This window comes from Prionailurus viverrinus, chromosome B2, assembly GCF_022837055.1.
Source record: "Prionailurus viverrinus isolate Anna chromosome B2, UM_Priviv_1.0, whole genome shotgun sequence".
Classification (NCBI taxonomy): domain Eukaryota; kingdom Metazoa; phylum Chordata; class Mammalia; order Carnivora; family Felidae; genus Prionailurus; species Prionailurus viverrinus.
The window spans coordinates 63,506,197-63,521,412 of NC_062565.1; the positions used below are offsets into that span (position 1 = coordinate 63,506,197).

The 15,216-nt window shown below is 38.9% G+C and overlaps 1 protein-coding gene across 1 annotated transcript in view; it reads left to right on the forward strand.

Annotated features, from left to right (window-relative positions):
* The window catches only part of COL19A1 (collagen type XIX alpha 1 chain), a 354,142-nt gene that overhangs the window by 264,590 nt on the left and 74,336 nt on the right, over positions 1 to 15,216 (forward strand). The window contains exon 17 of the mRNA XM_047860196.1: positions 8,976 to 9,026. Within this exon, the coding sequence (XP_047716152.1) occupies positions 8,976 to 9,026 (51 nt within the window). The remainder of the gene's footprint in view (positions 1 to 8,975; positions 9,027 to 15,216) is intronic.

The window sequence follows — 15,216 nt, forward strand, 5'->3', positions numbered from 1 at the left end:
AATTTCAAAACTTATTTAAGGGGTGCCTGGATGACTCAGTCCCTTAAGTTTCCGACTTGATTTCAGCTCAGGTCATGATCTTATCATTCTTGAGATCGACCCCAAGTCCCTGTCAGGCTCTGGGCTGACAGCACAGAGCCTGCTTGGGACTCTCTCTCTCCCTCTGTCTCTGCCCCTCCTCTGCTCGTACTTCCACTCTCCTAAAATAAATAAATAAACGCTTTTAAAAAGTTATTTAAGATGCTGATCACCATTGCCAACTCCCCCCCTCCCCCCCCCCCCCCCCCCCCAGAAATCATCCTCTCTTTCTCTCTCTCTAATCTAAGCCCTCCATGATTTTAACATTTCTTGTGTCTACATGTGGTTCCTCTCTCTTCACCTTATGCTTCTTCCAGTCTGGTCACTTTCCTCTTGATCTCTTCTTGGCATCCAAATCTTAGAAAATATGTGTCTACACCATGTCTCATAGCTCTGTTTGTCTGTTTGCTTGGCCCTTACTGATTCTGTATCTCATTAAGAGATTCTGTGATGTTTTATCATTGAATTCCCTACTTGATTCTTTTAACCAGCTTTAAGATAATTGATATTTTATTTTCCTATCTGGCATCCCTCTCACTGTGAAGCAGATAAAGGAAAGAGTTAAAATTTCAAAGCTATGAGGTCAGGCTGACTTGGAGTCTAGCTCTCATCAACTAGGTGTGTGACCTTGGGTAAGAAAGTTAATGTTTTGTATATGTAAAATAAAGATAATGCCTACCTCATTGGATTGTTGTAAGAACAAAATGCAAATTTATATATGCCCCAGATACACAGTTACTATCAAAGCATAACTATATTTACTTATTAATATTATTATCATTCGTTCATTTTATCTTTCTCTGCTTATTATTTTCATCTTTCTTTCCCTGGATTTCGCCCAGCTGCTACCATTTCTGAAGTGAAAGTGTTGATACCTTCCCCAATTCATGCATTATCATTCTCATATAACATTTTTTTCTATCTGCTTTGCTCCTCTCCTGTTTTTCTCTGTTCAGGTCTTTACAGAGTAAACTTCATTTAAGAATGTTAATCTAAGTATATTCATTGACATATTCATCATCCAAAAAAAAAAAAAACTCAGTATATTCAGTGTGGATGAAAACATCTATTTCAGGATGAGGGCACTTTCAATTTCATGATTGTGTCTTTGTGTATTGGCCAAACAAATGAAATATGTCCTGCTTAGCTTCAAACCAGAGTTTTACCTGAGCTTATTCTCACTGAGTCCTCGCCTCTTACAGTCAAAGTTAATACTAAGACTTAATTCAAAAGAAGTAACTCCATTTCTCAGAACCATGTGCCAGAAACCAAGAGGCCTGGGCTGATGGTGGTATAAACAAAGAATTGGCCTTCGAGATTCTCATCCTCTCTCTTCTGTCTCCCTTTGTCTTTTGGCACTACCTTCTCCTGTCCCTACTCCCCACGTACCATCCCTTTACTCCTCCCCTTCTCTTCAACTTGCTCTCAAGAAATATTTAATAAATGACTCATAAGAATATATTAGAATTGAACAACTCTTAGACTTGGTTCTACCATTTGCTTATTGTGTGATATAGGGGAAAATCTCTGTTTTTTTCATCTTACGAAGAATATAATACCCACTTCAGTTATTATAAAAATCAAATAAGATAATGTGTTTTACAGTCACATTACCCTGCCATCCAAGAAAATACATGAAAACAAATTTAAAATTATACAGAGTTGGGAGTGCCTGGATGTCTCACTCCATTAAGCATCTGGCTGTGGGTTTCAGCTCAGGTCATGATCTCAAAAGTTTATGAGTTTGAACCCTGTGTCAGACTCTGTGCTGACAGTGCAGAGCCTGCTTGGGATCCTCTGTCTCCTTCTCTCTGCTCCTGCCCTGCTCATGATCTCTTTTTTTTTTCTTTTTTCTTTTCTTTATTTATTTTTAATTTCTTTCTTTATTTCCCTGGATTTCTTTATTTATTTTTCTTTCTTTATTTTTAATTTATATCCAAATTAGTTAGCATAGAGTGCAACAATGATTTCAGGGTTAGAGTCCTTAATGCCCCTTACCCATTTAGCCCATCCCCCCCTCCCACAACCCCTCCAGTAACCCTCTGTTTGTTCTCCATATTTAAGAGTCGTGCCCTGCTCAGAATCTCTTAATCTCTCTCTCTCAAAACAAATAAATACACTTTAAAAAGAGGAATTATACAAAGTTATATATATGAAGCATTAATATTACATCTCCCAGGAACATTTGCATTTGAGCTGGTGATAAAACCAAACAAATAAATTAAACTTTCAGGGGCACCTGGGTGGCTCAGTCAGTTAAGCATCCGACTTTGGGCTCAGGTCATGATCTCATAGCATGTGAGTTCAAACCCTGTGTCAGGCTCTGCACTGACAGCTCAGAGCCTGGAGCCTGCTTCCTATTCAGTGTCTCCCTCTCTCTCTGTCCCTCCTCCACTCACACTCTGTCTCTGTCTCTCAAAAATAAATCAACATTAAAAAATTTTAATAAAATAAAATAAATCAAACTTTCTCTATGCAGTTTTAGGCATAAACCAGGAAGAAGGTAACATATTTTCACCAATAGGGGGTCCTCTCCAGGTCCTTGAATTTTACCTACTACATACTGTCTGGCTACATTCCCATTGTAATCCTAAAAAGGAGAGCTTGAGATATCTATGTTGAAATGTAAATCTTCTCCTGGCTTCAGAAATCATTATTTTGTAGTTTGAGAGTTTTCAGCAATTTTGAGCCATGGGGGCTGGGAGTGTTGATATCTACTTAGTCACTAAAAATTTGTAGCAGAAGCATAGCATTTTCAGAAAACTAATCCATTATAAAATTACAACTGTTTAACTTACATAATTAAATCCTGAGGGACAATGAAAAAAATTTCATTTAGAGCAAATATTTAAGATAAAAAAAAGGTTCTATGTTTAAAAGAAAGAATTGATTTCCCAAATATTTTCTATCTAAAGAGTATTATTGATTTTTCTCTCAGAGTTAGGACACAACTTTCTATGTTGTAATTTTGCTCAAAAATCCATCCATAAGCTTTTTTCTACTTAACTAGAGCTCACTGCAGCTTTGTTTTCAATTATTTAGCCATATTCTTAGATTAATCTAAATCTGTTGGCCCTGTATTCTAGGAGTTTGGAAGCAGCAAGACTTCTGCTAGTTTTGCTGCCATTTCTGGCTGAAACCAAAACCAACAAGCAAGAAGTTAGCTTTCCCCTCAAATTTTTTTCTTGTAGAAATAACAATTCTTTTTTTTGTATCTTTCTAAAATTTTGTTTGAGAAAGAAAGTGCATGCATGCCAGAGAAGGGGCAGAGGGAAGGGGAGAGAGAGAATCCTAAGCAGGCTCCACACTCAGCATGGAGCCCAACATGGGGCTTAATTCCACGACCCTGGGATCATTACCTGAGCCAAAATCAAGTCAAGCACTCAACCGACTGAGCCACCCAGGCACCCCTCTTGTAGAAATAATAATTCTATTGAGTTCGGCAAACCTTTGTGGGGAGGGGAAAGGTACTATGTACCACATCTTGAGTTATAATCAGATTTAAAAAAGGTTAAAACTCCTTGTTTTCATTCCAACTGGAAAGACAGTGTACCAAAGCCCACATAATCAGTGTAAATATGCTTTATATATACTAGGTTATATATGATATTATAGATGGAACTATATAAGAGAAAACCTTAGCTTTTCCAGCGACTACTATATATTGAAATATGCTTCATCTTACCATTCGTATGAATAACTTTAGGCTTCCTAATTATATTTTTTTTAACCAGAGGAAAAATAATTACTGTTCTCTTCTTTTTCTACCAGCCATTAGAAACTGAAAATATTTCTTGAAAATTAGCCCAAATGACTTTCAATAACAAACCTTCAATCTGTTCTTACTGCAAAGCTCTTTTTTAGCATGTTTTGAAGAGAGTTGACTAGTACATCTTTCTTCACAGAGGTTTTGGTATTTCAAAGGTTGCAACTGAAATTAATTGGAAACCCACAGGGCCAGAAGGCAGTTTTGTATAACCTGAAAATATGTATTTGTGAATCCTGAAAGGAGTCCTTAATAAGAGATTGAACAGCAATGGTGCATGGAGATAAGTGGCACCCAGATGGCTCAAGGAGGCTTAGTCAGCAGTTAGGAAAAACTAAGGGATGCTTTTAGAGAAAAGGAAAACAGGAAAATGGTTCAGAGAGGAAGATCGGAGAGGAGGTAGAGTAACTGGGGAATCATAGAGATTTTGATTCAGAATACTAGGGTGTGATAAAGCTGAATCAAAAGGTCTTAGCCCTGACTTGCATAGAGATCTTACACCAAAGACCAGGGAAGGGGACTGGGAGAGGGGCGGGGGTGGCGGCGGGGAGGCAAAAGTAGAGTTCTTTGACCTCTGTGTACTACATGAACTGAAAAGTGAAAGTACAGCCAAGACCAAGTCTGAAGAGTGTGGTTTTTAACACACTACTCTTCCTATCTTTTAAACTTTGGGAATCTGCAGCCAAAACTGAAATCTACAAAGAGGATGATAATACAAATAGCTCATCATTTTCACACCATGCATTTGATGACACTGGTTTCAGACATCATGATGTTTCATGATGCTTCTCTCTTTTCCACCTCTAGGCAGATTTTAGAAAACATAACAAAACTCAATGGTATAAACGATTGCTGAGAGTATATACTCCAAAATTAACTGCAGCATCAATTCACTGCACACCAGGTATGGTTCTATGCAGTAGGAAACAACATCAGGATCTCTACCCATACCAGGTTTATGGACCTCTCAGATAATTACACATGAGCCCAGTTGGGTTCTGAACAAGTGTGTCTCCCTGGAATTCATGAGCATTTTAAAGCTGCTCTGTAATTGTATACTCATCACATTAACCAAGATGTCCTATGTCTCTCAACCCAATACAGGCAGAGTGAAGCAGAGCTGCCTAAAAGACAGACAGACATCGTAAAGGCATGATTTCTGTATGTCTACGTGTAGGCTACTATCACGAGCAAGATACTGGGACATTTTTTTCTTTCCATAATCCTTCAACTGTTTTTCCTAGTGGAGTTGCTTGTTAGCCAAGGCTTATGTGCCCTCCATAGCTAGCTTCCATTCTCCACTGGGCATGGGTCATCTAAGCAACTCCTTGATGAGTCCTCATAAATGCAGACCTCAGAGAAAGTGACCTCTCAAGTGGAGCATCTACTAACACCATGTGGTGCCAGGAGACCTGTCACTTACCACAAGTCTTTAACTTCTCCTTCCTCAGAGTTGATTGATAGTCTATAAGACTGACAGCTCTTACTAAACTTGGAAACAAATGTCTTGTTGGATCTTTGCCAGCCATGCATTGTACCAGAATAGCAAATAGGAAAATAGCACATCTCTTGGTGATGTGGCTCCAGAACAGCCAGTTCCAAGACCCCACGGTCTATGTTGGTCTTCCAACAATAAACAGAGAGTTGCTCTCCACATTTATATGCATAGTGTTTCTCTGTAGTCACTGTCCCCACACTGAGGTGATTTCTTTTTGCCAGTTTCAGAATAACCCAGTGAGCCATTGCCACACTGACTGCAGTCAGGTCAGAGGTAGACTGCCTGAGGACTCTATACTGGAGTCTTCTTTCAGTCACCTCACAGTTTCTTTAGCCCTCAGGGAGAATTTGTGTAAAGTATTGCCTTCAGGGTAGACTGTTAACTGTAAATCTCTGTTACATTAAACCTGGAATCTGTGATACCCAGTGTATCCTCCTGACTAAAAGAACAAGAAAGAAAATGTCACCATAAATGCTCATCAGCAGATAAGGTAGTAGAGCCTAAAACTTTAGACTGACCCCATTTGGAGCACTACTTTGTGGATATGGCATTTTATGGCAAGAATAGAACATATAAAATTGTGGAAGTAATTTTTATAGGTTTATTAATGCTGTGTATATCTGAATAATATTGTTCAAACTTTTCTATTGACCAGAGTCTCTGTTCAGTGAGTTGTGCTCTTGATTTTGTTTTAAGAGGGAGGAGCAGTGCAGAGCCCTCCTGCCCTGCCCCTAGTGGTGTGCTCAACAGCAAGATCAGGATCCTGGATAAGGAATATTTTCTGGGTTTATGTAACACAGCTATACACTGTGAGGACATAACCAGTCTGTAAAAGATCAGACCTAATTCTCACCCATTTTTTCTTTTCTTTTTTTTAATTTTTTTAATGTTTATTTATCTTTGAGAGATAGAAAGAGAGTGAGTGGGAGAGGGACAGAGAGAGAGGGAGACAGAATCCAAAGCAGGCTCCAGGCTCTGAGCTGTCAGCACAGAGCCCACTGAAAGGCTCAGACTTGTGAACCACGAGATCATGACCTGAGCAGAAGCCAGACCCTTAACCCACTGGGCCACCCAGGTGCCCCTCACCCAATTTTTTCCATCCTGTTATTTTTACTATTCTCATCCATGCTTCTACCTGTTCTGTGCCATGTAACCCCTACCATGCTGTTCACTCTCCTGTTTATTTTTCCTTCCGTATTTTTGTCTTCCAGAACCCCCTTTATGAAGTCCCCCACTTCTTATATCCTTTGACCACCCCCTCTCCCAACCTCTGCAAACAAAGATCAGATGCATTTTGAGTAAAGCTGTGGGTTGAGAGGAATTGGGGGGAATATTTAGGCATAATATCCCTATCATGGGTTGCAAGAATGTATCAAGATAGATGGGAGATGCAAAGAATAGTTAGAGGGGCCTCCTTCATCTACCTGGTGGGACTACATCTAAAGACAAAGTGCTTCTGTCTTCCCCTCCTGCCCTAATCACAGCATGGGCTCACAAGAAGTCCTAAATACAAGTTCTGTTGATTTTTTTTCAATTTCTGTATGTTAAGTAGAACGTAGAAGAGTGATCACCCATGTACTCTGGGGCACAGTTAACATGATTGAAAAAAATTACTACCAAAATTATTTTAGGCTGAGAGTCTGCTTTCAAGTTAAGATAGGAGAGTAGATGAGAACTGAGTTTGGGTCCAGCTGCCTATGTTAAATATTAGCCCTGCCACTTAGCAGTGGTGTGACCTTGGGCCAGTTAGCAATTTCTAACCCTCCATTTCTGTATCTGTGAATTGGAAATAATGATGGTAGTTACCTCTCAGTGTCACTGTAGGGATTAAATGAGTTAATGCACATAAAATGTCTGGTATAATGCCTGGCCCAGAGTAAATCCTGTATCAGTGTTTGCTATTCTTATTTGATTGATTCTTCTGCTCTATTTGAGAGACTGTATTATTCTGCTATATTTGGGATCGTTAATTATTAATACATTCAATGAGGATGAATGTGTATGAAGTTAAATTTACCCACCACATAACTGATTGGTGGGTATCTAATTGGCCATATTATCAACACACAATCAACATTCACCAAATGCCTACTATGCATATACCCATATGCTACCTGTTGATGCTACTACATATGGTGTCTAACATTTCTCCTTGCCTCATTATGTAGCTGCAGAAGGATCAATGTGTAAAGAATCTCATGTTCCCTGATTTTCAGAATGAGTGTTTAGTTTGCATCTTCTAGGCTAGAAACTTTCTTACAACTCCCAACCCAATTTTCCCTTCCCTCATTACTTCATCTAACTGACCTAGAATACACAAAGCTGGCTGATAGAAAAAGAACGTGAAAAAAATATAGTGCCATGAGAATTCTTTTCTGACATTAGCTCTGTTTTTATTTCAGCAAGGTAACAGCATCGTTTGTCTTTCCAATCATACTCAGCTCTGTTACTCGTGAGGCCTATTATTTTCTCAAGAGTTATATCAACCTGCTTGCAGACATCCATCATTACATCTTTGTGTCTTCTGTATTTAGTGACACAATACAAAGGTTTCACATTAGGAGAGATCTTCAGACACAAGCTGTTCATAAGGAATACCAGTCATAAATGTTAACTGATGTTAATTTTTTTAATATACTTAAGGTGTTACCTGTATCAGTGAGTACAGCTAGTAATTGTTCCTTACGATTTTCTTCAGTTTTCAAAGTTTTTAATTCCTTTTTAACTAAAATAATTTTTGTATAACAGTGATGTTTGATTTGCTCACCCTTAATTTTTCTTTGTATTATCTTCTGAGGTAAAATGTAAAGAACTTTGCCTCCGAAATATTTTCTCTCCTCTGAGGAGTTTTCGAGGTCTAGATGAAATATGCAGCCTCTTTTCTGACATTGCTGACTCTCTCTTGGCTTGAACCACTTGATTTAAAATAATGCTAAGCTTTGTATTTTCTTATGGCTCTCTCTCCCCAAAATGTAATCCCTGAAAACTCAGAGACTCTTCTCTTTTTCTCTATCTGGAATTTTTAGGGACAGACAGATGTCTTCTTCCCTGTCTACCCAAAGCTCAGCATAGTGCTTGGTGAACATTCCATGTCAGCTGAAAACCACAAGCATTTCAATATCTTAAGTCTGAAGTTTTTGAACAGACATCTTTTTCTGCCCTGAATGTCCATGTGCAGCCATTTTCACTCAACTAATTGAGACGAATAAAGTAATAGAAAAAATATTTTCCCCTATTTTCTAAGTTAACACATGGGCACACATTTCTATAATATATTGATCAAAGCCCTGTGAAAAGTGTCAAAAATAAACTGAAGCTACTACCTCTTCCCTGGAGGAGTTTTATGGGTGCGATATTTTTTAATAAAGAATGTGCTGATGGCTGACCTTCTGGTGAAATGTTACATGTTCCCACTTAGGACCCCTCTTTGGATTCATGCAGGATTTAACCTAGAGATACCTTTAGAAACCTGAAAAGCTAATGCCCTTGTAATTCTCTATTAATTAGAATATTTGACTAAACACGCTCTTCCTTTTTTCTGAACTGGAAGATTCCGAGAATTCTTAGATACATTCTTTAAATTCACATTGTTCTGGTGTTTACATATTTATCTTTGATTTATTTCTAATACAGGGACCTCCTGGAATACAAGGAGTACAACAGACTCTTGGATATCATAACAATGTATGTATGGCTTCTTTGTTTTCACATCTTATACACACAGAGATTTTATGTGATCATGTATTTGGAAAAAGAAAACATTAATTCCTAAGTGTTCAGACTTTGAAACATAATCGCATGTAGTTAGTATCTTTCTGCACTGAAAGTATGTTTCAAAAAACTGTATTTTACTCAGCATCTTTTTACAAAACCAGGATATTATTTTTATAAGTTAAAAAAAATTACTTCAAAGTTTGCAAAACATCATGCAAAAAACTAATGCAAAAACCATGTTTCACCATCTATACTGCCATATGTCCAGTTTCTCTCGGGGTAGAAATAGATGGTTTGCTGCCTTGAAGCTTGAGGAGCACAGTAGGTGATGGATTTCTCATCAAAACCAATCACTGCTATGCCAAAACCTCAAGCAAACTTTACATACCATAGGCCAAGACTAGGAGTCTCCCACCTTTCAGGGAGGAGCCACTTTTAATGGAAGCCACTTCCCCAAGGTTTTTAAATTGCAATCAAGATAGATGGAATATTGACCTGGTGGTACCTGAGTAGCAGAAAGTAAGACAGTTTTACTTTCTGTTTTCCAAGGAAAAAGTGGGTGCTGGCAATGACATAAGACCCAGAGACCTAAGTGAAACCATTGATTGACTCCTCATTTAATAAGTATTTGAGGTCTGATCACTCAGAGTGAGGCATTCTATTCACTGACTAGGATCCCTTCTAAACCTGATAGCTTATTGTTGATACTTTGTGGTGAATAATTGTGCCCCTATACAAAAACAAATTCAAGGATACCCCCTTTCTGTCTCTCCTCTATGTTCTTGCTTTCCCTTTTTATAAATTCCTCTGACTGCTGTCATTCTTCTCTGTTTAGAAATCTCAGAGAGATGCTATGTGCCAGCAAAGGCCCTGAAGATAGCAGGTGCTCAGAAAAATGTTTATTAAATGATGAGCTAATGAGTTTTAAAAATCCCAATTCTTCTTTGATCAGATTGCACTCAACATAAAGACTGTGGAAAGTGTGGAAGGCTTGTTACACTTCCTAAGTGATCCTGTCTTATATTTTCTCATTTACTTAGGTTTTCTAGGGAGTATACTACTAGGAAGGATGTTTGGGGTATATTTTATGATTCTTTATTAAACATTTTTCTGAATGGATCTATACCGGCTTTTTTAAAACATTAGGGCTTGGAACAAGTGGGAAAAAAAGTGAAGTGTATCTAAAATTAATCAGTTAAAGTACAATGCTTTTGTGTAATGACATCTAGTGTCACAAAACAGGATTTATCATAAATGTTTCAAAATAATGAGAATGAGTTGGCTCTGATGTCACAGTGTCAGCTAGAAAAACTTAAAGAGCACACTCTATTACTATCACCTTTGGTATAAAATTTACCAAGTTGCTACTCAGCTACTTAAATATTTGCTATCCCTTGCAAAACTTTTAAAGCTCATATCTTCACAGGTCTCCCAACACTACTTCTATATATAGTTTATCTTGCCGATGAGTCAGTTTTTCCCCTTAAATGAAGACATATGAAGCATTTATATTTTAGTCTAAAGTTGAGAATGTAAATTTTTAACTTGAAGGTTATATTTCAAAAAAAGGGGGGGGGGGGCTGGCCAAAGCAGGCAAGTGGAGAATCTTGCTAGTAGCAAACTTTGTAGTACTTTGAAGTTAGCTATTGTCTGGCCCAAAATAACTCCAGCTATGTATCCTTATTGCCTTTACAGGACTGAGGCTCACAAGTATTTAGTCCACAAGTGCTCAAAATGTGGCTTTGAAGCTGGAGCCTTCCTGGTTAGAGACGAGAGACCATAGCTTTTCTTCCCCCAAATGATGCACTATAGCCACTTAGCATCAAAAGACTTTAGACCCATCTGAGATTTAATGGAAGGTAGCTTCCCAAAAAATTTACTCTGTTTCACTCTGAGAGTAGTTAGTTAAGGCTGTTAGATGAGCCCCACCAGAATGGTTGGAGGAGGTAGGGCCCACGTTCTCAGTACCTACACTGACCAATATTTCTGGATGGTAACCACTTCATCCCCACCCACAGCTTCACAAAGGAAAGGGCCAAGTGTGCCATGAGCAGCGAGATGCGTGTTTTCATTTAGCAGTGACTTCACCCACCTGCCCCATCTGTTTTGGATACTGAGGTGGTTTCATTTTGCATTTCATTGCATGCCTGGTGGTCTGGCTGTAGCTTAGGAGAGCGAAAGAGAGAGAGGAACATAAATGAAACTTTCTTAGATATTAAATAATGGGCCATGTATTGAGACATATAAAGTAACATTCCAAGGTTAAAATAATCATTCCTTTTAAATTGGCATTGATTTATGTAATGTCTGCACTTGAGCTCTGGACCTCAGCAACTCAGCTCCCAGTTGTGCAGCCTGGATTCTGCTGAAGCAGCCACCTGTGGGAGGACAAGCAGCAGGTGACTCAGACACACCTCCTCCCCATTCTAACTTGAAGAGCCCACAGTCCCAGGAATCCTCAAAGGCAAGGGAATTGTCCTGTGGCCCCTGTATAGGAGTTGGTCTTTTCGCCTATAATTTTCCTTCTGTCTTCTGGAGGGAGAAGCTCAGGTATGAGAGACCTTGTCCCCACAAATCAAAAAGGGAATGGGGAAAAAAGGAAGTAAGGAATAGAGAAACTAAAGAGTAAGGTTGGGAACAATATGTAAATGTGTTTATGTGTATTTTTGCACGCCCACTTGAGGCTGCAAAGAAAAGGTAGATTTCCCTCTCCATCACAAAAATAATTTACAAACAGCTGCTCCCACTCTGTGAGATTGTTTGCACGGAGCAACAATGCTGAGAATATTCCCCTTAAGGAAAATCTGCTCACAATCCAGCAAACTGCTCTTCATTGTCTCTAACTCTGGGAATTTTAATAAAAATTTGATAGGCTCTGTCAACTGCTAAAGCCATCGGATCCAGAGCTTCTCACAAGAGTCTAGATGGGGAAAAAAGTATCATGTGTGGAGGCCAAGAACGGGCAGATTTTACATTTGATAATTGTTTTTAAAGATCCACATTGAAAATGCACAGTTGTGTGATCTTCCATTGTCACACTCAGTGCAATTTGCAGAGAACCAGTCTCAGCTTTTGGAGATTGACGCTGCGCCTCCCAGCAGCCAATCTTCTGGGCCCAGAAGATTCAGAAATAAAATTTAAATCCTAATGTCCTATGTCTTCCTCCCTATGAACTGTCTCTTGTGGTCCAATCTATACATGCCCAGGTACATCCCCTTCTTTCCAGAGAATACCTTCTCCAAGTCACATGCAATAGCTTGAGTCTTCCCAATTGCCCGACGTAGGTTTCAAAACTCTCACTCATCACTTCCCATAAGAGAACAGAGGACAAGTTCCAACATCGCCAAATTCTCTTTTTTTAAGTTTATTTTGAGAGAGAGAGAGAGGGAGCATGAGCCAAGGAAGGGGAGGGGCAGAGAGAGAGAGAGGGAGAAAGAGAATCCCAAACAGTTTCCTCTCTGTCAACACAGAGCCCAATGCAGAGCTCGTTCCCGTGAACTGCAAGATTATGACCTGAGCTGAAATCAAGAGTTAGATTCTTAACCAACTGAGCCATATAGGCAGCCCTGACTACTCAAATTCTTGAAATGGCCAGGCAGATTAGCACCCCCACACCACAACCCTCATCACATCACTACAGGAATTTTTAAATAAACACATTTAAAATGATGCAACTATTACATTTATTCAAAAGGTGTATGAGAACCTGTTCAAATGACATGGCTCCAGTGTACAAATGACCTAGTAAAATTAGAACAGTATCTGTGGCAGAATGCTAGATTCCAGAAACACAAGGACTATATTTCTTTTTATTTCTGTAGAGCCAAGTAATTGTCTGGTGAAGTTAGTTTGGAGAAAGTAGAGAGCAAGATCTCACATGTCAATGCTGCTGAAGTTCAAGTTCACATCTGCCTTGCTTATTGTTATCCCAAGATTGGAGGACAGCTCCAGAGGCTGCTGAATATCCTTGATTAGATGGATTTCCTGGTCTAGCTATTGAATGAAGCAAACATACGGTGCTCTGATGGGCAGTAAATAGCCCTGTTTTTCCTCTGGGTGTAAAAGCCACCAGAAAAAAAAATCAAGATTTTAGAACAGTACAGCATATGGATAGAATAATATGAGCTGGTGCTATAGATGCAGTTTTTCATCCCAGTCACAGCGTCTCTGATATCCTGTAAGGTGCTGAGAGGTGTGATGGGAGAGGGATCTAAACCAGAATGCTGTATTGTAATATGATCTCACCTAGATGCACTTTAGGTGCTCTTCTGTGCTGCAATTCAAGAGCATGGGGCCTCCCAATCCAAAAACCATCTCTGGATAACTCATGTCTTACACCAAAGCATGTTCCAGCTTTCCCAAAAATGTCCTACCTTAAACACAACCAGGGAGAGGTGCTGATGGGTTGTATACACTGATTGGCATCATGTCCAAATGGCTAGTATTATCAGAAAATGCCTCAAATTTGTTTTATGCAGGTTGCATCCAAGCGACCTATCATTTTGGAACTGCTGATTCTTTATGTATGTGTGTACATGTCTTAGGGTTTCATATCTCATTTTCAAGTGTGTCCCTGTAATAATTTACAGCTCAGGATTTTGAGAATACAGTTTTTATTTTCAATTTAGACATTTCAGATGAAAATTAAATAGGAAAAAATGAGAAAATGTCTGTCACAAGACCAACAGTAACAGCAGTTATAAACTACTTATTTTTGATTGAAGTAGTATGAATAGCATGGAAGGCATATTTGAAATGTCAAATTATAGTAACAGTGATCTGAATGAGTGCCTCTGGATATTTTTGTTGTTTAAATGTTCCCCTAATTTTGGTGTGCCTGAGTGGCTCAGTCAGTTAAGCGTCCAACTCTTGATTTCAGCTCAGGTCATGATCTCACACCTTGTGAGTTCAAGCCCTGCATCAGGATCTGCACTGACAGCATGGAGCCTGCTTGGGATTCTCTGTCTCCTTCTCTCTCTGCCCCTCCCCTGCTCGCATTCTCTCTCAAAAATAAATAAACATTTTTTTTTAAAGTTCCTCTACTTTTAATGTTTTCTATCAACACAAATATTTTATTTTATTTTTAAGCTTATTTATTTTGAAAGAGAGGCAGAGAGAGAGAGCACAAGCAGGCTCCATGCTAACAGCATGTGGAGCTCTATTCAATGAATGATGAGACCTGAACCAAAACCAAGAGTCAGACGCTTAACTGACTGAGCCACCTAGGCACCCCAACACATGTATTTTAATAAAAAGATTTTCATGAGAAAACACATAAATTCGAATTATAGGCTTATTTATTCAACAAATATTTGTTGAATGTTTCCTGTATGTTAAGTACTGTGCAAGGAATGGGGCATTCAATTCCAGGTCATCATGGAGCTTATATTCTAGTGTAAAAGATGCAAAATTCTTTACACAAACACAAAATTAAAAATATTAGTAAGTATTATGAAAGAAAACTACAATATCCAATGAGAAGATGAGGGGAGAACCTGTCTGGGAGACCCGCAGGAGGCTTCTGTGAATGGCATCTTCTAATACTTGAGACCTGAAGGATGATGAATAGTTGATAACTGGACAAAGGGTGAGGACAGAGTGATGACTTAAAGGGTGAAATGGGAAGTACCTTTCTCCATTTGAGAAGCTAAAAGAAAGCTGTTCCAGATGGAAATTCTGAGGGAGAGCAGTGGCTTCCATGATCCTGTAGAGGAAAATGAGTTCAGGTCAGGTGGGATTTTGATGGCTTTATAAAGGATTAGAAGGAAGGGGCTCAGAATCTCTCTCTGACTTTATATAGAAAATGCAGGTGTATGGGGAGCAAGACTGGATTATAGAATGCCAGTTAGGGAGCTACTGCAATAGTCCTGGCAAGACATGATGATAGCTTACCTGGAGTGAAGACAGGTAGTGTGAAGAGAAGAGACTTGGGGAACAGAGAAACCAGGCTGGATGACTGATGGGACTTGAGGAATAAGGAGGAGGGCGGTGTTAACAATAATAGCCAGAGTGAAGAAGGAAGACTTCTATGGAAGGGAAATTTTTCAGATTTTCTTTTTTTCCTTGATTTTCTTTCTTTCCTTGATTTTTTTCGATTGTAAAATGAAATTACCATGCATTTTAACAAGTAACTATAGAGATACATTCAGAAGAAGGCAAT